A 25,456-nucleotide genomic window follows, 5' to 3' on the forward strand; every position below is an offset into this window, starting at 1 on the left:
TGCTGTCTGTTTCTATGACTGTGTCATGACTCTCCTGTGACGATCTGAAGGATCAGGTTACAGTGGGTCCCCTCTACAGCGTGCTCTCTCTCGTAGAGGGGGAACGTCATGACTCTCCTGTGACGATCTGAAGGATCAGGTTACACTGGGTCCCCTCTACAGCGTGCTCTCTCTCGTAGAGGGGGAATGTCATGACTCTCCTGTGACGATCTGAAGGATCAGGTTACACTGGGTCTACTCTACAGTATGCTCTCTCTCGTAGAGGGGGAATGTCATGACTCTCCTGTGACGATCTGAAGGATCAGGTTACACTGGGTCTGCTCTACAGTGTGCTCTCTCTCGTAGAGGGGGAATGTCATGACTCTCCTGTGACGATCTGAAGGATCAGATTACACTGAGTCTGCTCTACAGTGTGCTCTCTCTCGTAGAGGGGGAGAGCGGAAAGTCGGCTGTTTTATGGTCGGTCATAAAATACGCTGCCTCTATGCTCGGTAGTGTTCGAGTTTGGAATGTAAACTGTGGAACACAGAGAGACCCTTGGACATCAAAAGTTTGATTAATTAAACAATATTTCTACTTTTGAGAAAGTGGGAATGGTCCGTGGACACTAAGGGACAGTCATGACGGGTGTGTTTCATTGGTGATCTTATGAAGGAAACACACATTGCTGTATCTCTGTTTGTGGACACTTTTCAATTATCAGGTTTACATCTACATTTTGTGAAACGTATGTGATTAAACATGAAACTATTTGTGAAAAGATGTAATGTGATGTTAACCTTCTAAATGAGAAAATATGGGTTTTCATATAAAGTTAACCAAATCAGTGGCCACGTCAACGTGAGCATAGGACATTACGTCGGCGTCATGGACCGCCCTTTTCTCAGAAGTGTATAAAACCCGCAGCGGTGGCAACACGGCTGACAAATGGTTTAAGACTACAAGACCAGAAAATATGGAACTGACGCTACATGTTGAAATGGTTAAGAACTACAACTCTCTAGGCCCAGGAGACCAGACAGCGTGTAGTGTTGGCTACACGGCTGGAAATGGTTCAACTCTGAGACTAGCGATGACTACAGAATAAGAGCAAATGCTGTAGTCTGCAGCTAGAAATTACATAAGTCTAGTACGAGAATACCGACAACCGTGGAAGCATCTGTTTTATGCAACGACCATCTGTACACCTGACGTATCCATTACAACCTACACTATCCAGAGCTCCTGAGGAAGCTACAACCACAAAAGACATTGTGACTTCTGGGGAAATTAACCAGAGACTCTGATGAACTGACTCTCCAGCAGACGGACCGGATTCCAACAGAGAAGACAACAACGACATATGGGCGTAAATATATACATTGCAATTATTCTCGAATGAGCTGCCGTTCATGTGCAAACGATTAGCATTTCAATTAATTAATTATAAACTGTGTGTAGTGAATCCGTTTTGTCTTTCCCGCTCTTTTATCTGTCCCCACCCCTTTCCATTGTCTACCAAGCCGTCATACCGGTTTAGCCCACTAGGGACTTATCAATGCATTGTGTTAGTAACCAATATCTACTGTTTGTTATGTATTTCTGTGCTTATTTAGTTAGTTAGTAATTAAATAATTAAGCCAATTTGTATATCGCTGATTCATCATTTATGCTAAGGTTCGTGCAGATATCCAAGGGTTTTACAACGTTCAGTAATGACAACTGATGAGGTAATAATAATACATTAATACAAGACTGTACTCGATAAGATATGAAAATATCTGAAGAGTCGATTCAGGAAATAAACATTTTCCCGTGGTGCCCCGACTTCCTAGTTAATTCAAGTTTGCATGATTAGCTTAATCACGTAATAATAATCACACATACATAATTTATTTGATAAAATAACAGTCTTCACATTTAATGATAGTCGCAGAAACGACAACTGTATATGGCTCAGCGAATGTTAAAATGTACCCTAACCCTCCTTTAGGCTTCAGTCACCAGCACCATCTACCCACCTAAACGAATGTTTTTCTGTTCATTAGTGTCCACTGTCCACCAACGTTATTAAAGAATGGTTCCCACCTTCTGGTTGATTTCCTGGTTTCATGGCTACTTGTGCTTGTCTCATCCTGTTTGTTTGTCAACATCAGACTTACTTTGTTTGTATTTACATATGAGATGTAATTCACTCTCTACTTGCTGACGTAAAAACAAATGAAATCATCCAGAATTCTAGTGAGTTTTCCCCTCTGGTATTTTATTGAGACTCAGAGAACTACAGATGTACTAGAGATTCAGGACAGTTATGCCCTTTTATACAATGGGTGGGTCTAATCCTGAATGCTGATTGGTTAAAACCTCATTCCAGTTGGTGTCTATTCCACAACCAGCTCTGAATACTGTCTGTGATTTAAGGAATGATGATGCAGGAACATCACAGACAGCCTTTGATTTTGAATTCATCTCACACACAAACTTAAGGTAGATTTGATTTGATTGATTGTATTATTAAGCGTCTTCAGAATGCCCAGCCCACATTGGTTTATAAAACACTGTATTCATCATTCCTAATTGCATTTACAGTGTTACTAATCTTGAAAATCCAGAGCTAAAATATTGCCTGCTTTTATTTATTTATCCCTTATTTTATCAGGCAAGTTGAATGAGAACACATTCTCATTTACATCAACAACCTGTGGAATAGTTACAGGGATGAATGAGCTAATTGTAAACTGGGGATTATTAGGTGACCGTGATGGTATGAGGGCCAGATTGGGAATTTAGCCAGGACACCAGGGTTAACACGCCTACTCTTATGATAAGTGCCATGGGATATTTTAGTGAACACAGAGAGTCAGGACACCCGTTTAACATCCCATCCAAAAGACAGCACCCTACACAGGGCAATGTCCCCAATCACTGCCCTGGGGATTGGGATTTTTTTTTTAGACCAGAGGAAAGGCTGCCTCCTACTGGCCCTCCAACACCACTTCCAGCAGGAGCTAGTCTCCCATCCAGGGACTGACCAGGACCAACGCTGCTTAGCATCAGAAGCAAGCCAGCTGTGGGATGCAGGGTGGTTTGCTGCTAGCTGAATGGTGTCAGTTCTGGATGGAGAGGTATGAGAAAGGAGAGAAGGTATGAGAAAGGAGAGAAGGTATGAGAAAAGAGAGAAGGTATGAGAAAAGACAGAAGGTATGAGAAAAGAGAAGGTATGAGAAAAGACAGAAGGTATGAGAAAAGACAGAAGGTATGAGAAAAGACAGAAGGTATGAGAAAAGAGAGAAGGTATGAGAAAAGACAGAAGGTATGAGAAAAGAGAGAAGGTATGAGAAAAGACAGAAGGTATGAGAAAAGAAAGAATAAATAGTCCTGTGAGCTCCAATGGGGTTTCAAATGTACCCCCAAAAAGGATCCACTTTTCACTACGTTCAGACTGTATAATAGGGAAACAATACGTGATTATACAGATATACTAATCACAATATTTCACATTGTATATTGTGGTAGAAAGGGCAATAGAGGAGAAAATGTATCTCTCCGAGGTGATATACTTCACTTTACTGACTTCACTGTCCCCATGGGGAAACGTTGCAGTATCACGTACACGTTTAATTAAAGTGCCGTTTCAATACAACAGACAACAAATTGACAATACAACATTCACAGCCGTTACACAGTTACATCGTCTTTCCTCTTCCATTTCACCACAATACCAACCTGTTTCAATACGCAGAGACAATATCCCTGATCTTACCTGTTTCAATACGCAGAGACAATATCCCTGATCGTACCTGTTTCAATACGCAGAGACAATATCCCTGATCGTACCTGTTTCAATACGCAGAGACAATATCCCTGATCTTACCTGTTTCAATACGCAGAGACAATATCCCTGATCTTACCTGTTTCAATACGCAGGGACAATATCCCTGATGTGACCTGCTTTAGAGCTTATGTGTTTGTTCCTCCTGCTGTCCTCATAGCAGCCTATATATATCCCTCTAGTGGTGTGGGGGCTGTGCTTTGGCAAAGTGGGTGGGGCTATATCCTGCCTGTTTGGCCCTGTCCGGGGGTATCGTCGGACAGGGCCACAGTGTCTCCCGACCCCTCCTGTCTCAGCCGCCAGTATTTATGCTGCAACAGTTTATGTGTCGGGGGGCTAGGGTCAGTCTGTTATATCTGGAGTATTTATCCTGTCTTATCCAGTGTGAATTTAAGTATGCTCTCTCTAATTCTTTCTTTCTTTATTTCTTTCTCTCTCGGAGGACCTGAGCCCTAGGACCATGTCTCAGGACTACCTGGCCTGATGACTCCTTGCTGTCCCCAGTCCACCTGGTCGTGCTGCTGCTCCAGTTTCAACTGTTCTGCCTGCGGCTATGGAACCCTCACCTGTTCACCGGACGTGTTACCTGTCCCAGACCTGCTGTTTTCAAGTCTCTAGAGACAAGAGGAGCGGTAGAGACACTCTCAATGATTGGCTATGAAAAACGAACTGACATTTACTCCTGAGGTGCTGACCTGTTGCACCCTCTACAACCACTGTGATTATTATTATTTGACCCTGCTGGTCGTCTATGAACATTTGAACATCTTGGCCATGTTCTGTTATAATCTCCACCCGGCACACCCCTCAGAGCCTGGTTCCTCTCGAGGTTTGAAACCTAGATGGTGAAACTATAAGGCAGACAGTCACTCTGACATAATACAGGGATGAAACATGTTCTAAAGCATATCAGAGAAATGTAATAAAAACATTAGTCATCAGTCAGACTCTTTACTTCTCTTTATTAAGTGTTCATAAATGTTATCCCTGAACACATGATTAAATAAATAGATCACTGGACACCCAGAGAAATACTTAAGGGAACAGATTTAAGACAATTTTTATCTATCTATCTATCTATCATTCAATCTATGTTTCTGTTGTTTGGTCTTGTTCGGCTTCGTTTACACAGGCAACCTAATTCTGATCTTTACACAGGCAGCCTAATTCTGATCTTTACACAGGCAGCCTAATTCTGATCTTTACACAGGCAGACAAATGCTGATATTTTGCCCAATTATTGATAATAGATCGGATTGGTCAAAAGACCAATTAGTGGCAAAAGTTCAGAATTGGGTTGCCTGTGTAAAAACAGCCTTAATGAGGTATACAGTATGTGAATGTTATACAGCTACAGAGACAGGTGTTTTAGCTCCACACCTTCCATTCTTCAGGCAGATAGCCGTTATTCCACTGGCTGCTGCCAGCACCAGTAAGAGTGGAGCTAGAGCCAGGGCCACTGTGGTATCAGCAGCAGCTGCTATGATCACCCCTACTACTACACACACTACTGTTACTGCGAGAGCGATGTGGAGATTCCTCGTTTTATCTACCTTCTCCCTTTTCTCTTCCTCCTTTTCTTTCTCTATCTCTACCTTTACCTCTTCTTTTAATTTTCTCTCCTCCTCCTCCCTCCTTCTTTTCTCCTCCTCCCTCCTCCTCTCCTCCGCCTCTCTGATCTTCCTCTGAGCCTTCTGGTACATCTCGTTGGTGTAGTGCTCTCCTCCGTTCAGCTCCACCATCTCTTTGATCTTCTCCAGCAGCTCTGGGACCTGAGCGGGGTCGTCTTTGGCGTCGTTGTTGAACGAGTGATACCCGCCGCCTAAAGTGATGGAGAGTCTCCGTAGCTCTTTACACATCTTCAGAGAATCTGTCACCTGTTTCCCCTTCAGCTGGTCTTTACAGGTGAACAGCAAGATGGTGTACATGGAGGCGTCCTCTCCAAAGTTCTCCTGGATCCACCTCACGGCGTTCCTCTCCTCCTCTGTGAACCTCACCCCCAGCCTGATCACCAGCAGGAAGGCGTGGGGTCCCGGGACTGACATGTTAACGCACTCCTCTATTTTCTCTTTCACTTCTTCGTCCGACCTGGCTGTGTCGAAGAGGCCCGGTGTGTCAACCACATGAACCGTCGTCCCGTTGACCTCTCCACTCTGTCTCTCACACTGTCCGGTCACTGACGCAGGGGAAGAGTCGACTTTAAACACATTCTTCCCCAGGATGGTGTTTCCTGTTGCACTCTTCCCTGCTCCAGTCTTCCCTAGCAACACAATCCTCAGGTCAGCGGTCAAACCAGACCCTGTAAAAACCACACAGATAAAGTCAATGTAGCTACCAGTAACTATGACAACAACAAAACATTAAAAGTAATTCAAGTATCACACTGTAAAATAGAGATAATGTATGTTGATTCATTTAATTCATTCAATTGATTCAATGATTCATTCAATGATTATTTTAACCATAACATCCTGCTTAAAGTTACTAGTAGAGTTAGTATTATAAGTTACTAGTATAGTTAGTATTATAAGTTACTAGTATAGTTAGTATTATAAGTTACTAGTATAGTTAGTATTATAAGTTGCCCAGCTGTAATGTGCAGTGTGTTATGTTTTGACTCAACCATGAGACCATAACATCACAGTCCAAACAGAGTACATACCATCATGATTTGACTCAACCACGAGAGACCATAACATCACAGTCCAAACAGAGTACATACCACAGTCCAAACAGAGTACATACATCATGATTTGACTCAACCATTAGAGACCATAACATCACAGTCCAAACAGAGTACATACCATCATGATTTGACTCAACCACGAGAGACCATAACATCACAGTCCAAACAGAGTACATACCATCTCAATTTGACTCAACCATGAGAGACCATAACATCACAGTCCAAACAGAGTACATACCATCTCAATTTGACTCAACCATGAGAGACCATAACATCACAGTCCAAACAGAGTACATACCATCATGATTTGACTCAACCATGAGAGACCATAACATCACAGTCCAAACAGAGTACATACCATCATGATTTGACTCAACCATTAGAGACCATAACATCACAGTCCAAACAGAGAACATACCATCATGATTTGACTCAACCATTAGAGACCATAACATCACAGTCCAAACAGAGTACATACCATCATGATTTGACTCAACCATTAGAGACCATAACATCACAGTCCAAACAGAGTACATACCATTATGATGTGGCTCAACCATGAGAGACCATAACATCACAGTCCAAACAGAGTACATACCATCATGATTTGACTAAACCATTAGAGACCATAACATCACAGTCCAAACAGAGAACATACCATCTCAATTTGACTCAACCATGAGAGACCATAACATCACAGTCCAAACAGAGTACATACCACAGTCCAAACAGAGTACATACCATCTCAATTTGACTCAACCATTAGAGACCATAACATCACAGTCCAAACAGAGTACATACCATCATGATTTGACTCAACCATTAGAGACCATAACATCACAGTCCAAACAGAGTACATACCATCATGATTTGACTCAACCATTAGAGACCATAACATCACAGTCCAAACAGAGTACATACCATCATGATTTGACTCAACCATTAGAGACCATAACATCACAGTCCAAACAGAGTACATACCATCATGATTTGACTCAACCATGAGAGACCATAACATCACAGTCCAAACAGAGTACATACCATCATGATTTGACTCAACCACGAGAGACCATAACATCACAGTCCAAACAGAGTACATACCACAGTCCAAACAGAGTACATACCATCATGATTTGACTCAATCATTAGAGACCATAACATCACAGTCCAAACAGAGTACATACCATCATGATTTGACTCAACCACGAGAGACCATAACATCACAGTCCAAACAGAGTTCATACCATCATGATTTGACTCAACCACGAGAGACCATAACATCACAGTCCAAACAGAGTACATACCACAGTCCAAACAGAGTACATACCATCATGATTTGACTCAACCATTAGAGACCATAACATCACAGTCCAAACAGAGTACATACCATCATGATTTGACTCAACCACGAGAGACCATAACATCACAGTCCAAACAGAGTACATACCATCATGATTTGACTAAACCATTAGAGCCCATAACATCACAGTCCAAACAGAGTACATACCATCTCAATTTGACTCAACCATGAGAGACCATAACATCACAGTCCAAACAGAGTACATACCATTATGATTTGACTCAACCATGAGAGACCATAACATCACAGTCCAAACAGAGTACATACCATCATGATTTGACTCAACCATTAGAGACCATAACATCACAGTCCAAACAGAGTACATACCATCATGATTTGACTCAACCATTAGAGACCATAACATCACAGTCCAAACAGAGTACATACCATCATGATTTGACTCAACCATTAGAGACCATAACATCACAGTCCAAACAGAGTACATACCATCATGATTTGACTCAACCACGAGAGACCATAACATCACAGTCCAAACAGAGTACATACCATCATGATTTGACTCAACCATTAGAGACCATAACATCACAGTCCAAACAGAGTACATACCACAGTCCAAACAGGGTACATACCATCATGATTTGACTCAACCATTAGAGACCATAACATCACAGTCCAAACAGAGTACATACCACAGTCCAAACAGGGTACATACCATCATGATTTGACTCAACCATTAGAGACCATAACATCACAGTCCAAACAGAGTACATACCATCATGATTTGACTCAACCACGAGAGACCATAACATCACAGTCCAAACAGAGTACATACCATCATGATTTGACTCAACCACGAGATACCATAACATCACAGTCCAAACAGAGTACATACCATCATGATTTGACTCAACCAGTAGAGACCATAACATCACAGTCCAAACAGAGTACATACCACAGTCCAAACAGAGTACATACCATCATGATGTGACTCAACCATGAGAGACCATAACATCACAGTCCAAACAGAGTACATACCATCATGATTTGACTCAACCAGTAGAGACCATAACATCACAGTCCAAACAGAGTACATACCACAGTCCAAACAGAGTACATACCACAGTCCAAACAGAGTACATACCATTATGATTTGACTCAACCACGAGAGACCATAACATCACAGTCCAAACAGAGTACATGCCACAGTCCAAACAGAGTACATACCATCATGATGTGACTCAACCATTAGAGACCATAACATCACAGTCCAAACAGAGTACATACCATCATGATGTGTTGAGCCACACCCATCAGACTCAGGCAGCCGTTTCAGCTCCATCTCTCTGAGTGGTATAGCTGTTAGGATAACATAACAAGTATATTTCAGTTAAATGTTAAACAGCTGAATTTGAAGTACAGAATCATTGTGATAGCTACACGTGTTCCAGGTTTAATGAACAGATCAGTCTGCTACATCCTTCTCAAACAGTGAACGTATATGATATTTCATTATATAATATAAGATATTAAACCAAATATTGAGTTTTACCTTCAGCCATGGTTCTGTCCCTCTTTGCCAATATATTGTCAAATGTCACCAGCTCGTTCAGGTCCCCTGCCTGCGTTCAACCAGCTCTTTCAGCTCCCCTGCCTGCGTTCAACCAGCTCTTTCAGCTCCCCTGCCTGCGTTCAACCAGCTCTTTCAGCTCCCCTGCCTGTGTTCAACCAGCTCGTTCAGCTCCCCTGCCTGTGTTCAACCAGCTCTTTCAGCTCCCCTGCCTGTGTTCAACCAGCTCTTTCAGCTCCCCTGCCTGCGTTCAACCAGCTCTTTCAGCTCCTCTGCCTGTGTTCAACCAGCTCTTTCAGCTCCCCTGCCTGTGTTCAACCAGCTCTTTCAGCTCCCCTGCCTGCGTTCAACCAGCTCTTTCAGCTCCCCTGCCTGTGTTCAACCAGCTCGTTCAGCTCCCCTGCCTGTGTTCAACCAGCTCTTTCAGCTCCCCTGCCTGTGTTCAACCAGCTCTTTCAGCTCCCCTGCCTGCGTTCAACCAGCTCTTTCAGCTCCTCTGCCTGTGTTCAACCAGCTCTTTCAGCTCCCCTGCCTGTGTTCAACCAGCTCTCTCAGCTCCCCTGCCTGTGTTGAACCAGCTCTTTCAGTTCCTCTGCCTGTGTTGAACCAGCTCTTTCAGTTCCTCTGCCTGTGTTCAACCAGCTCGTTCAGGTCCCCTGCCTGTGTTCAACCAGCTCGTTCAGGTCCTCTGTGTTGAACCAGCTCGTTCAGCTCCTCTGCCTGTGTTGAACAAGCGTCTGAGTACTGAAGTTCTCACAAACAAAGAAAGGAATATCCTGTGCATCTGGCAGAATGGAGGGGAGGTTCCTGCTTCCCTGGATTGTCTACAGTTCTGACAAACATGGGCTGCGTCCCAAACGACACCCTATTCCCCTCATAGTCTGCTACTTTAGAGCAGGGCCCTGGTCAAAAGTAGTGCACTATATAGGAAACAGAGTGCCATTTGGTATGAACACGTGGACTGTTTCTCTAAACTTCCCCTACCCCTCTGCATCCCCTCGCCCCAACCCCCCTGCATCCCCTCGCCCCTACCCCCCTGCATCCCCTCGCCCCAACCCCCCAGGGACTGGAGTAGATCTGAAAGGCTTGTGTAGGTGTCAGCAGTATGGTGGAAGGTCCACCTAACCTATCAGCAGTATGGTGGAAGGTCCACCTAACCTATCAGCAGTATGGTGGAAGGTCCACCTAACCTATCAGCAGTATGGTGGAAGGTCCACCTAACCTATCAGCAGTATGGTGGAAGGTCCACCTAACCTATCAGCAGTATGGTGGAAGGTCCACCTAACCTATCAGCAGTATGGTGGAAGGTCCACCTAACCTATCAGCAGTATGGTGGAAGGTCAACCTAACCTATCAGCAGTATGGTGGAAGGTCCACCTAACCTATCAGCAGTATGGTGGAAGTTCAACCTAACCTATCAGAAGGCAAGGTAGAGTCACTACCATGTTGCTTATACCTGTCCAACTCCTCCAGATCTACAGGAAGTATGTAGGCTGTAGTAATGAGGCTAGTGGTTGGTTGTAAGGAGCCAGCCTGTAAGGACCAGGCTTGAGGTCAGGCTAGGGGTTGGTTGTAAGGGGCCAGGCTCTAGGGGCCAGGCTAAGGGGCCATGCCAAGGCCAGGCTAGGGGCCAAGCTGTAGGGGGCAGGCAGTGGCCAGGCTAGGGATTGGTTGAATCTGGACTGGGCCTGGAGACCCAATAGGGTGGTTATTGACAATATAGGCCAAGTTCTGAAGAATGAATGAATGAATGAAAGAATGAATGAATTCATTTTATTTGACAGATTTTAATACATATAGAGTTGATTCAGCCACGTACAACAATGCATATAGCTGTAGGATCTTAATTTAATCACTGTTTTGTTGCTGAGAATTTTCCTGCTTTGTGATTAACATAAATGAACTGAAAACCCACACTAACACATGGTCATATTAACACTATTGCTCAGTACTACAGTACTTTTGTCTAGCTAATAGCCTAACCACCGATCAAGCAACATTATCGACAAAACTTTTAAATCCTGTTGCCGCAGTGTTATTTTGCCGCAGTAATATTGGTAAAATTAAGATTTTACATCTGTACATCAAAAAATGATGATTCAAACTTCTCTGATTGTCTGGTGTAGGTGTTGCTGAACCTGTAAGGGAAGTAGCTATACATGTTTTTCTACAACTCTCTCTCTCTCTCTCTCTCAGCCTCACACAACAACTGTAACGATTTCCCTTGCAACTACATTTTAAAAACTGAAATATAATTACTGCACGTTGGCTAGAAACGTATTCAGAACTAAATTAGTGTGGTAAAACATGAGTATACATACTCACCCGACAGACGTACCATGTCTCGTCCTCTAATAACAATTCTGTACACAAAAATACACATCATATAGATATAATTAATTATTAGCAATGTGCTGTCAGAGTCGTGTGTATAGGTGGCAGGGAAGTCAGGCGCAGGAGAGTCAAACGGAGTGTAAATGGAGTCTTTTAATAAATGTCCACTTAACATGCTCCAAACACTAATATGTACATACATAAAATAAACATGGGTACGAGGACCCGTCGCGCACCTATACAACCATAAACAACACTGACATAAAACAATCTCTGATAAAGACATGAGGGGAAACAGAGGGTTAAATACACAACAGGTAATGAATGGGATTGAAAACAGGTGTGTGGGAAGACAAGACAAAACCAATGTAAAATGAAAAATGGATCAATAATGGCTAGAAGACCGGTGACGTCGACCGCCGAGCACCGCCCGAACAAGGAGAGGTAACGACTTCGGCAGGAGTCGTGACATGTGCACTTCCTGTACGGCAGACAGTTGATTCCTACATTAACTATTAGCAATGTGCACTTCCTGTATGGCAGACAGTTGATTCCTACATTAACTATTAGCAATGTGCACTTCCTGTACGGCAGACAGGTGATTCCTACATTAACTATTAGTAATGTGCACTTCCTGTACGGCAGACAGTTGATTCCTACATTAACTATTAGTAATGTGCACTTCCTGTACGACAGACAGTTGATTCCTACATTAACTATTAGCAATGTGCACTTCCTGTACGGCAGACAGTTGATTCCTACATTAACTATTAGTAATGTGCACTTCCTGTACGGCAGACAGTTGATTCCCACATTAACTATTAGTAATGTGCACTTCCTGTATGGCAGACAGTTGATTCCTACATTAACTATTAGTAATGTGCACTTCCTGTATGGCAGACAGTTGATTCCTACATTAACTATTAGTAATGTGCACTTCCTGTATGGCAGACAGTTGATTCCTACATTAACTATTAGCAATGTGCACTTCCTATATGGCAGACAGTTGATTCCTACATTAACTATTAGCAATGTGCACTTCCTGTATGGCAGACAGTTGATTCCTACATTAACTATTAACAATGTGCACTTCCTGTATGGCAGACAGTTGATTCCTACATTTTCCTAAATTCATTGCACTTTTTTATTTCCATTTGAGAACTTAACCCACTAAGGTCAACGCCCCACGCAAATCAAATTAGCATAATACCAAAATCCCCGTAAAAATCTCTCAATTTAAGCTAGACATATCTGTTTTTATTTTGCATAGGTTGCGTCTCAATCCACTGCATTCTCCGATGTTGAATTTTTTTGCTTTGGATGCGTCTCAATCCACCAACATTCTTCTATGTCACGTTTAAAGATAGAGGTGCCTTTAAAAGATCTAAAAAACAGCGATTAGAAATAAAGGGTGAAAAGAACAGCAGGTATTTACTTAATTTGTAAAAGAGAAGAGGTCATCTGAATTTGGTTAGGAGACTCAACATTGATGAGAAGAGGTGAACTGAATATGGTTATCTTTCTCAACTCTACGTGCATAACTTTCGTCACTTTTGTTGAAAGTGAGGCCCGGGAAGCAGCCTCTTCCAAAACGAATGCAATCACTTTTCACCCATGTCAACATAATTTTCCGTTAATTTGCAAGTGGCTGAATCTCAACAGAGAAATCATCTGAGCGAGGAAAACGCCCCTCTGTCTCAGGATGTGTAGCAAATGTGTCTGATGCCGTCTGGACCAAAATAGAATATATAACATGTTGCCGCCGTAGCATTTGATTGATGCCAGCAAGCATTTAGCCTCTCTTGATAAAAACATTGTAAAATAATTAGCTAATCAGCGTTGAGCTGAAATGTGGGTTGTCCTGGTGCAGCAAAACAGCCCCAAGGGATACACCAATCAAATCACATCCTAAGAAAAACCTAATCTTCATAAAAACGTGTCTGTTTCTGGTCTGTTTGTGTTTGTGTCCTGCAGTAGCTAGCTTGCTAAATTGGCCCTTTCCTAAGCCATGGATGGAGACTAGTTTTGACTTAATTCTCTGTACAGGTCAATGATTATGACAGCATTCTGATCTAACCAGAAATTAATATGTTGTGCCACTGGCCTAAGAAGATTGAAGTTCTATCTTAGCCTAGATGTAGCCTAGTAGGCTCACTTTAACTAGCTAGCTAACTTAGCTGGTTCATTGTTGCCAATGTGAGGAATTTAAGCTAGCAAGCATTTTAGCTAGGTAGCATATGACAACAAAAAATGAATGGTGTACTGTATGACAGAGTCATAGACCGTTTAGCCAACCTGAAAGAGAGGAGGATGACATTGGCGTTCAACTAGTCTACAAGTAGGGTGAGTCAACATGTTTTGTTTTACTTGCACAGACAGGAATCAGTACCAAGGGAAGCCACATGATATTTAGCAACATTGATTGGACTAAATTGTTTTTGGTATCTTTAAGTGTGCTTTCTGTGTATTATACTATGCAGATATAGCCTTCTTGATTTGATGATATTTAAATGTTTAAGTGTAAATGGTGCTGGAATAGCGGAGGCGGTGCTCCTGTTGTCTTTGTGCTGACTTGAGGTAACTTCATGGTTCTAAATCAGTAGTGGTTTAGTAAACTGTAGAAAACATTAACCTTCTGGACCATGCTGTACACTGTAAGACTGTTCTGTAATTTCAACAGTAAAACACGGTAGAATTCACAGTAAAATAACTTAAATGTGTTTTAAAGCATTAATGCCGTAGATTGCACTGCATCATGGGTAAAATGCTGAAAAATACTGTTAACTGTAAATGTAAGCCTCCTGTAAAAAATTACTCTAACTTACTGTATTTCTTTACAGTAGTGCAGGAACACTGCTGTAGTGGGCGGTGCCAAACGGTCTGTGGTGTGTGTGAGAGAAAGAGAGCTGTAATCTCATAGTTGAAACCAAGACTGTTCTCAGGGCAGCTCTGCCGGATTTGACTAGCAGAATATACTTTTCGTAGCAGGTTAGGAGAATTAACGCAGCAGGTTAGGATAATTAGGTAAAGGTTATAGAAAGCTAAAATACTAACAATGTCCCCGACGCGACTCGAATCTATCTACAACCAGGCCTGCCCTGAGAAAAGTCTTGATTTCCACTAACGCGATGCGCCTCGCCAAACGGTCTGTGACGGAAGACTCATGAGAAAATAAGCTTTATGTTCTACTCTAGCTATTTTATTGTTGTGGAAAAGTCGCCTAAATATTTTTGTGCAGCTGATTAGTATGTAGTAATTCCATACACTATATTATTCTATATACCTACTGCAGGTTTTCTTAACTAAGCTACTAACTAACTAGCTAACGTTAGCTTGTTAGGATTGTGTTAGCCAACAGTAGCCTAGTTGACATGTCGGTCTGTTGCATTGATCTTTCAGGTTTCTCTGTTTCCCTGAATCACTCAGTGTGTTCTTCTTAAACCAGTGTAGGCATGGAGGATCTTCAAGATGCAATAAAACACCAATTGGCCAAGTTGGAGACCGAGACGGTGAGATCTTTGTCAGAGCATCTGAGGGCAAATGTTGGAGTGGAGAATATTAAAGACCTTGAATATGTTCAACCGGAGGACATCAAAGACCATTTGACGCCAATATAGTGCCAGGAATTGCTTCAGTCCTTCAACCAAAGAGGTGAGATCTTGATTGATGAATGTAACATATTTACATAATTGTTATTAAAAAAGGTGCTATCTAGAACGTAAAATGGTTATTTGACTGTCCCCATAGGAGAACCCTTTGAAGATCCCTTTTTGATTCCAGGTAACATTACATTTATAACCCTTTTGGTTCCAGGTAGAACTATTCTGGGTTCCATGCAGAACCCTTTCCACAGAGGGTTCTACATAGTACCCAAAAGGGTTCTACCTGGAAACAAAAAGGGTTCTCCGATGGGGACAGCCAAAGAACCCTTTCGGAACCCTTTTTCTAAGTGTACACACACACACAAGGTTAAAAAGGTTCTGGAAATAGTTAAATTGTTTGCCCTCAAAATAAATGGTTTATGCTATGAGGGAGCGAGACAAATGTAATAAAAGGGACAGAAATGCCAAAAATACATAAAAGTACAAAATAATACAAATGTTTCTTTAAATTGTTTGTTTGTCTTGTTGTGCTGGTATGGAGCACACTTTTTTCTTTGTAATTTTTTAAGAAAATTAAGAATGGATATTATCTGTAACAATGGATAGGACTCTTGTCCTCCTCCAAGCATCAGTGACCTCCAGGAACAGTGGCCTTTCCTGCGACCACTTCAAAACCCTCCCTGACATCGTGATTGACAGTCGCCTGACTCAAGCTCTCCTGGACAAGAGTAAGAGAATTGTCAAAATTTTTAAAAGCCAAAAGACCATTCTGCCATTCTTTTGTTGATGTCCCACTTCAAAGAGGAGGACGAATCTCTGTTTCTCTTGGCAGATGTAAATAATAGTGTTTTTAGACTTATAAAGTTTATATGATTAATGGTGTTTATACTGTACTATTACACATTATATGAATATTTTTAATGTTTTGTGATTATAGGTTACTGTAACTTTGTTGATGTCGAGACGCGAATTCCTTCCATTTCACATCCAACATTTTTATGCAAGTAAAGTCCAGGTCAGATAAAGAATGTTATGACAGGAATGGAAACAAACAAAATTCAAACAGAATGTGGGCAGGTAGTGTTCTCCTGGCATCCGCCAAACCCAGATTCATCTGTCGGACTACCAGATGGTGAAGCTTGATTAAACACTCCAGAGAACGTGTTTCCACTGCTCCAGAGTCCAATGTCGGCGAGCTTTACACCACTCCAGCCGACGCTTTGCGTATGGTGATGTTAGGCTTGTGTACGGATGCTCGGCCATGGAAACCTATTTCATGAAGTTCCCGACGAACAGCTCCTGTGCTGACGTTGCTTCCAGAGGCCGTTTGGAACTCGGTAATGAGACGAGCAACCGAGGACAGAGACGGACAGAGATGAGCAACCGAGGACAGAGACGCGGCTCAGCTGTTGTTGCTCCTAGACGTTTCTACTTCACAATAACAGCACTTACAGTTGACCAGGGAAGCTCAAGCAGGGCCGAAATTTCAAGAACTGACTTGTTGGAAAGGTGTCATCCTATGACGGTGCCATGTTGAAAGTCACTGAGCTCTTCAGTAAGGCCATTCTACTGCCAATATTTGTCTATAGAGATTGCATGGCTGTGTGCTCAATTTTATAAATCTGTCAGCAACGGGTGTGGCTGAAATAGCCGAAACCACTAATTTGAAGGCGTGTCCACATACTTTTGTATATATAGTGTATATTTATTGAATATCTTATCAATTAAAATAGCCAATTTGTGTGCAGTCAATTAGCTTAATTTCTCAGTGATCAAATTATATTTCCACCCCCCCCCAAAAATAGCTTGAAAACTAATCTTAACTTCAGAACAATCTGAGATGGTGAAGTTCTATTCCTCGTGCTCTTTTGAGTCAGAACCACCCCAATTGAAATAGGCGTCCATGCATTGATAACCTTCAAAAATGGCTGATACAGACCCTGCTGCTAACCACAATGGAGAGGAGAATTTGTATCCCCACCCCAATACGGCCGAACTGACCAACGCTGATATCTTGCATCGAGACAATATTTATTCTCTTTTGATCCTTTCTCTCTCCTTCTGTTGCCTCTCTTTCTCTCTCTTATCCTTTTCCTGTCTCTTCCTCTCCTCCTCTTCTTCGATCTTCCTCTGGGCCTCCTGGTACATCTCATTGGTGTAGTGTTTTCCTCCATTCTTCTTCACCATCTCATCTATTTTCTTCAGCAGCTCTGGGACCTGAGTGTTGTGTTTTCTCTTGTCATTGATGAGGGAGTGATATCTGCCCCCACAGATATTGATGAGTTTCCGTAACTCTTTGCTCTCAGCCAGAAACTCCTCCACTGATTTTCCCTTCAGTTGATCTCCATGTGTGAACAGCAAGATGGTGTACATTGAGGCTTCTTCTCCAAAGTTATCCTGGATCCACTTAACAGTGTTCTGCTCCTCCTCTGTGAACCTTACCCCCAGTCTGATCACCAGCAGGAACACATGGGGTCCTGGGACTGACATATAGATGGCCTTTTCTATTTCACTTTTCATTTCCGTATCAGTCAATTTTGTGTCAAAGAGTCCTGGTGTGTCAATCACATGAATCTTCTTTCCAGCCACCATTCCACTCTGCTTCATACAGTGTGAGGTAACAGACTCAGGGGAGGAGTCTTCTTTAAACCCCTCCCTCCCCAGGATGGTGTTTCCTGTTGCACTCTTCCCTGATCCAGTCTTCCCTACCAGAACTATCCTCAGGTCAGAGAGCTGCCCTGAAACTGGAAACAGACAAGAAGTGCTTGAGTTGATAGTGTCTTGATAAAAGGCTTCTGAAAACTGTGTGTGTGTGTGTGTGTGTGTGTGTGTGTGTGTGTGTGTGTGTGTGTGTGTGTGTGTGTGTGTGTGTGTGTGTGTGTGTGTGTGTGTGTGTGTGTGTGTGTGTGTGTGTGTGTGTGTGTGGTGTGTGTGTGGTGTGTGTGTGGTGTGTGTGTGTGTGTGTGTGTGTGTGTGTGTGTGTGTGTACCTTGGCATTGACCAGTGAAGTCTTGCAGACAGAGTGTCAACAGGAACATAATCTTCAGAGTCCCTCCTGTCCCTTGTTCCATCTCTACTACTGCAGCCAATCAAACACATGGAAACAGACGATGACCTCATTACAAAATACAAAGTCCACATTTCTTCAGTGACTCATCTGGGAGTGTTTGGCAGAGTTCCAATGTTTACAGATGAGAATAAACAAAATTATATTTTTGTCTCAGTGTCACGCCCTGGCCTTAGTATTCTTTGTTTTCTTTATTATTTTAGTTAGGTCAGGGTGTGACATGGGGAATGTTTATGTTTTGTTGGTTTTGGGTGTTTCTATGGTAAAGGGGTTATGGGGTGTAGTATATGGGTTTGTGTTGAGTTCAGATGTCTAGCGTTGTCTATGTATGTTTAGTTATCTAGGAGAGTCTATGGTTACCTGAATGAGTTCCCAATTAGAGACAGCTGATTTCGGTTGTCTCTGATTGGGAGCCTTATTTAGGGTAGCCATAGGCTCTCATTGGTGGTGAGTAATTGTCTATGTAGAACGTTTGTAGCCTGTATGTATGTGCACAACGGTTGTAGCTTCACGGTCGTTTTCTTGTTTTGTTTAGTGTTTAAGTGTTTTTGTTTTGTTCTCCTTCTTCTTAAATAAAAGAAGATGGCTTATTTTCCAACTGCTGCGTTTTGGTCCGTCAATCCCCCACACGATCGTGACAGAATTACTCACCATAGGACCAAGCGGCATGGAAGGCGGCAACAGGACTTACCTACACAAGATTCATGGACATGGGAGGAGATACTGGATGGTAAGGGGCCGTGGGCTCAACCGGGAGAATATCGCCTTCCTCGTGAAGAGCTGGAGGCAGCTAAAGCCGAGAGGAGGCGATATGAGGAGGCAGCACGGAGACAAGGCTGGAAACCCGTGAGTACAACCCAAAAATTTCTTGGGGGGGGCCTTAAAGGGAGTGTGGCGAAGTCAGGTAGGAAACCTGCGCCTACTCCCTGTACTTACCGTGGAGAGCGGGAGTACGGGCAGACACCGTGTTACGCAGTAGAGCGCACGGTGTCTCCTGTACGCGTGCATAGCCCGGTTCGGTACATTTCAGCTCCACGTATCGGCCGGGCTAGACTGAGCGTTGAGCCGTATGTCATGAAGCCGGCCCAACGCATCTGGTCACCAGTGCGTCTCCTCGGGCCGGCGTACATGGCACCAGCCTTACGCATGGTGTTCCCGGTTCGCCTACATAGGCCGGTGCGGGTTATTCCACCTCCCCGCACTGGTCAGGCGACGGGGAGCATACAACCAGGTAAGGTTGGGCAGGCTCGGCGTTCAAGGGAGCCAGTACGCCTGCACGGTCCGGTATTTCCGGCGCCACCTCCCCGCCCCAACCCAGTACCACCAGTGCCTCCTCCACGCACTAGCTATATGGTGCGTGTCTCCAGCCCTTTACCACCAGTGTCTAAACCACGCACCAAGCCTCCTGTGTGTCCCCAGAGTCCTGTGCGTCCTGTTGCTGCTCCCCGCACTAGCCCTGAGATGCGTGTCCCCAGCCCGGTGCCACCAGTCCCGGCACCACGCACCAGGCCTACAGTGCGCCTCAGCCGGCAGGAGTCTGCCGTCTGCACAGCGATGACTGAACTGCCCGTCTGCACAGCGATGACTGAACTGCCCGTCTGCCAAGCGCCATCTGAGCCGCCCGTCTGCCAAGCGCCATCTGAGCCGCCCGTCTGCCAAGCGCCATCTGAGCCGCCCGTCTGCCAAGCGCCATCTGAGCCGCCCGTCTGCCAAGCGCCATCTGAGCCGCCCGTCTGCCAAGCGCCATCTGAGCCATCCGTCTCCCCAGCGCCATCTGAGCCATCCGTCTCCCCAGCGCCATCTGAGCCATCCGTCTGCCATGAGCCTGCAAAGCCGCCCGTCTGCCATGAGCCTGCAAAGCCGCCCGTCTGCCATGAGCCTGCAAAGCCGCCCGTCTGCCATGAGCCTGCAAAGCCGCCCGTCTGCCATGAGCCCACTGAGCCGCCAGCCAGACAGGAGCCGCTAGAGCCGCCAGCCAGACAGGAGCCGCTAGAGCCGTCCGTCAGACAGGATCTGCCAGAGCCGCCAACCAGACAGGATCTGCCAGAGCCGCCAACCAGACAGGATCTGCCAGAGCCGCTAATCAGACAGGAGCAGCCAGATCAGTCAGCCAGCCATGAGCAGCCAGATCCGTCAGCCAGCCATGAGCAGCCAGATCCGTCAGCCAGCCATGAGCAGCCAGATCCGTCAGCCAGCCATGAGCAGCCAGATCCGTCAGCCAGCCATGAGCAGCCAGATCCGTCAGCCAGCCATGAGCAGCCAGATCCGTCAGCCAGCCATGAGCAGCCAGATCCGTCAGCTAGCCATGAGCAGCCAGATCCGTCAGCCAGCCATGAGCAGCCAGATCCGTCAGCTAGCCATGAGCAGCCAGATCCGTCAGCTAGCCATGAGCAGCCAGATCCGTCAGCTAGCCATGAGCAGCCAGATCCGTCAGCTAGCCATGAGCAGCCAGATCCGTCAGCTAGCCATGAGCAGCCAGATCCGTCAGCTAGCCATGAGCAGCCAGATCCGTCAGCTAGCCATGAGCAGCCAGATCCGTCAGCTAGCCATGAGCAGCCAGATCCGTCAGCTAGCCATGAGCAGCCAGATCCGTCAGCCAGCCATGAGCAGCCAGATCCGTTAGCCAGCCATGAGCAGCCAGATCTGTCAGCCAGCCATGGGCCGTCCCTCAGTCCGGAGCTGCAGTCCCTCAGTCCGGAGCTGCAGTCCCTCAGTCCGGAGCTGCAGTCCCTCAGTCCGGAGCTGCCATTCCTCAGTCCGGAGCTGCCATTCCTCAGTCCGGAGCTGCCCCTTATCCTGGTGCTGCCCCTTACCCTGGTGCTGCCCCTTACCCTGGTGCTGCCCCTTACCCTGGTACTGCCCCTGACCCTGGTACTGCCCCTGACCCTGGTACTGCCCCTGACCCTGGTACTGCCCCTGACCCTGGTACTGCCCCTTACCCTGGTACTGCCCCTTAGTCCGGAACTGCCCCTTCATGCAATGGGGTTAATGTGGAGGGGGGTCGTTTGGAGGAAGCCTAGGAGGTGGTTAGGTACTGTGGTGACGTGGGGACCACAACCAGAGCTGGAGCCGCCACCGTGGATGGAAGCCCACCCAGACCCTCCCCTAGACTGTGTAATGGTGCGCCCGGAGTTCGCGCCTCAAGGGGGGGGTTATGTCACGCCCTGGCCTTAGTATTCTTTGTTTTCTTTATTATTTTAGTTAGGTCAGGGTGTGACATGGGGAATGTTTATGTTTTGGGTGTTTCTATGGTAAAGGGGTTATGGGGTGTAGTATATGGGTTTGTGTTGAGTTCAGATGTCTAGCGTTGTCTATGTATGTTTAGTTATCTAGGAGAGTCTATGGTTACCTGAATGAGTTCCCAATTAGAGACAGCTGATTTCGGTTGTCTCTGATTGGGAGCCTTATTTAGGGTAGCCATAGGCTCTCATTGGTGGTGAGTAATTGTCTATGTAGAACGTTTGTAGCCTGTATGTATGTGCACAACGTTTGTAGCTTCACGGTCGTTTTCTTGTTTTGTTTAGTGTTTAAGTGTTTTTGTTTTGTTCTCCTTCTTCTTAAATAAAAGAAGATGGCTTATTTTCCAACTGCTGCGTTTTGGTCCGTCAATCCCCCACACGATCGTGACACTCAGCTATTTGACTTTCAATTGATGAAAACTATAAAACTACAAACTATAAAAAGAGTAATGATATGCGGTACTTCTGTTGTAAAACCCAGTACATTCCCTAAGATAGGGCATACATAATGTACCCACATGCATATCAAATGACATTCTAAACATGGTTATTATTCTACCGTTGCCTGGCTGCTGCTGTTAAGACCAGATAAACCAGTTAGAGGTTGTGTCCCATTACCATCAAACAGCACAGCTACTGTGTAGACAGACAGGAAAAGTTCAAACAATAATTAAGTGGAATCAGTATAACTGAAACCAGTACTTAAAACCTTTTGTCAATAGGGGGAGCTGTTAGCACTATTTTTTTCATGACTTTTCCAAATTAAACTGCCTAGTACTCAATTCTTGCTCGTACAATATGCATATTATTATTATTATTGGATAGAAAACACTCTCTAGTTTCTAAAACCGTTGGAATTATGTCTCTGAGTGAAACAAAACTCATTCTACAGCACTTTTCCTGCCAGGGAGTGAGATTTCAGAAATCTTGGCCTCTGTTCCCAGGTCAGTTTTTAAGTCCCTGTGAATGCTATGGGGCTACAAATACTGCCTACGCCTTCCTCTAGATGTCAGTAAGTGGTGACAATTTGAATGGAGTCGATTGTGCAATCTGGGACTTTATAAAAGACCAAAGGGCGGAAGTACCTTTCTTTTCTTCCCTGCGCTTGACGCACGATGGACGTCGGACTGGCCTCCTTCCAAGCTTTGGTTTAGCCAGTAATATATCTCCGGTCATGTTTTTACTTGTTATAGGTGTTAAAGACATCATAAGGTAGTTAATTTAAACCGACTTATAGCAATTTATGTCAGTTTATTGCGATTTTCAGGTATTTCTTTGTGACGCACTTTGAAGAGTTGGACACTTTTCCTGTACATGCCGAACGTTAATGGCCATTTCGACATGACAAGAGGACATCTTTCGACCAAAAGACGATTAGACCGGAGAAAGGACACCTTGCCCAAGATTCTGATGGAAGTTCAGCTAATAGTAAGAACTATTTATGCTGATAAATCGTTGTTCTGTTGAAAAATGTTAAATGCATTATCCGCCATTTTTTTGGGGGTAGCTTCGCTTTGGCGCACCCTGTATTGCACAGTAAGGATAATTTTAAACATGTAATTCAGCGATTGCATTAAGAACTAATTTGTCTTTCAATTGCTGTCCACCCTGTATTTTTTAGTCAAGTTTACGATTATTTATCGATTAGACTAGGTGACTATTCAAGATGGCGCACGACATTTTTCTTGCCAGTTTGGCTACTTTTCTCATTGTATAACCACGATTTTTGTGGCTAAATATGCACATTTTCAAACAAACTCTATATGTATGTTGTAATATGATGTTACAGGAGTGTCATCTGAAGAATTCTGAGAAGGTTAGTGAAAAAATTAATATACTTTGGTGGTGATAACGTAATCGCTCTTTTTGCCTTGAATCAATGCTGGGGTAATGTTTGCACATGTGGTATGCTAATATAACGATTTATTGTGTTTTCGCTGTAAAACACTTAGAAAATCTGAAATATTGTCTGAATTCACAAGATCTGTGTCTTTCATCTGCTGTACGCTGTGTATTTTTAAGAAATGTTTTATGATGAGTAAATTGGTAATACACGTTGCTCTCTGTAGTAATTCTAGTCGCTTTGGTGAGATTTGTGATGGTGGCTGCAATGGCAAACTATGATTTATACCTGAAATATGCACATTTTTCTAACAAAACCTATGCTGTACAATAAATATGTTATCAGACTGTCATCTGATGAGGTTTTTTCTTGGTTAGTGGCTATCAATATCTTTATTTGGTCGAATTGGTGATAGCTACTGGTGGAGATGTCATGATCGTGTGGCGGATTGACAGACCAAAATGCAGCAGTTGGAAAATAAGCCATCTTCTTTTATTTAACAACCCGAAGATGAACACGACACAAAAACACTTTAACAAAACAACAAAACGACCGTGAAGCTACAAACGTTGTGCACATACATACATACAGGCTACAAACGTTTTACATAGACAACGCTAGACATCTACACTCAACACAAAACCATATCCTACACCCCATAACCCCTTTACCATATAAACACCCAACACCAACAAAACATAAACATTCCCCATGTCACACCCTGACCTAACTAAAATAATAAAGAAAACAAAGAATATTAAGGCCAGGGCGTGACATAACCCCCCCCTTGAGGCGCAAACTCCGGGCGCACCATACACAGTCTAGGGGAGGGTCTGGGTGGGCTTCCCTCCACGGTGGCGGCTCCGGCTCTGGTCGTGGTCCCCACTTCACCACAGTCCCTAACCACCTCCTTAGCTTCTTCAAAATGACCCCTCTCCACATTAACCCCATTGCATTAAGGGGCAGTTCTGGACTAAGGGGCAGCTCCGGACTAAGGGGCAGTACCAGGGTAAGGGGCAGTACCAGGGTAAGAGGCAGTACCAGGGTCAGTACCAGGGTAAGGGGCAGTACCAGGGTAAGGGGCAGCACCAGGGTAAGGGGCAGCACCAGGATAAGGGGCAGCTCCGGACTGAAGAATGGCAGCTCCGGACTGAGGGACTGCAGCTCCGGACTGAGGGACTGCAGCTCCGGACTGAGGGATGACCCATGGCTGGCTGACGGATCTGGCTGCTCATGGCTAGCTGACGGATCTGGCTGCTCATGGCTAGCTGACGGATCTGGCTGCTCATGGCTAGCTGACGGATCTGGCTGCTCATGGCTAGCTGACGGATCTGGCTGCTCATGGCTAGCTGACGGATCTGGCTGCTCATGGCTAGCTGACGGATCTGGCTGCTCATGGCTAGCTGACGGATCTGGCTGCTCATGGCTGGCTGACGGATCTGGCTGCTCATGGCTAGCTGACGGATCTGGCTGCTCATGGCTAGCTGACGGATCTGGCTGCTCATGGCTAGCTGACGGATCTGGCTGCTCATGGCTGGCTGACTGATCTGGCTGCTCCTGTCTGGTTGGCGGCTCTGGCAGATCCTGTCTGGTTGGCGGCTCTGGCAGATCCTGTCTGGTTGGCGGCTCTGGCAGATCCTGTCTGACGGACGGCTCTAGCGGCTCCTGTCTGGCTGGCGGCTCTAGCGGCTCCTGTCTGGCGGACGGCTCAGTGGGCTCATGGCAGACGGGCGGCTTTGCAGGCTCATGGCAGACGGGCGGCTTTGCAGGCTCATCGCAGACGGATGGCTCAGATGGCGCTGGGGAGACGGATGGCTCAGATTGCGCTGGGGAGACGGATGGCTCAGATGGCGCTGGGGAGACGAGCAGTTCAGTCATCGCTGTGCAGACGGCAGACTCCTGCCGGCTGAGGCGCACTGTAGGCCTGGTGCGTGGTGCCAGGACTGGTGGCACCGGGCTGGGGACACGCATCTCAGGGCTAGTGCG

The 25,456-nt window shown here is 44.8% G+C and overlaps 1 protein-coding gene across 1 annotated transcript in view; it reads right to left on the minus strand.

Annotated features, from left to right (window-relative positions):
* Positions 1-4,753: 4,753 nt before the first annotated feature.
* LOC139568285 (GTPase IMAP family member 8-like) overlaps positions 4,754-25,456 on the minus strand; it is a 35,555-nt gene continuing 14,852 nt past the window's right edge. Inside the window, exons 4-5 of the mRNA XM_071390033.1 lie at positions 17,431-18,045; positions 4,754-6,090 (exon numbers count right to left, since the gene is read on the minus strand). Coding sequence (XP_071246134.1) covers positions 5,155-6,090; positions 17,431-18,045 — 1,551 coding nt within the window. The 3' untranslated portion in view covers positions 4,754-5,154. The remainder of the gene's footprint in view (positions 6,091-17,430; positions 18,046-25,456) is intronic.

Source organism: Salvelinus alpinus, chromosome 2 (genome assembly GCF_045679555.1).
Source record: "Salvelinus alpinus chromosome 2, SLU_Salpinus.1, whole genome shotgun sequence".
Taxonomy (NCBI): domain Eukaryota; kingdom Metazoa; phylum Chordata; class Actinopteri; order Salmoniformes; family Salmonidae; genus Salvelinus; species Salvelinus alpinus.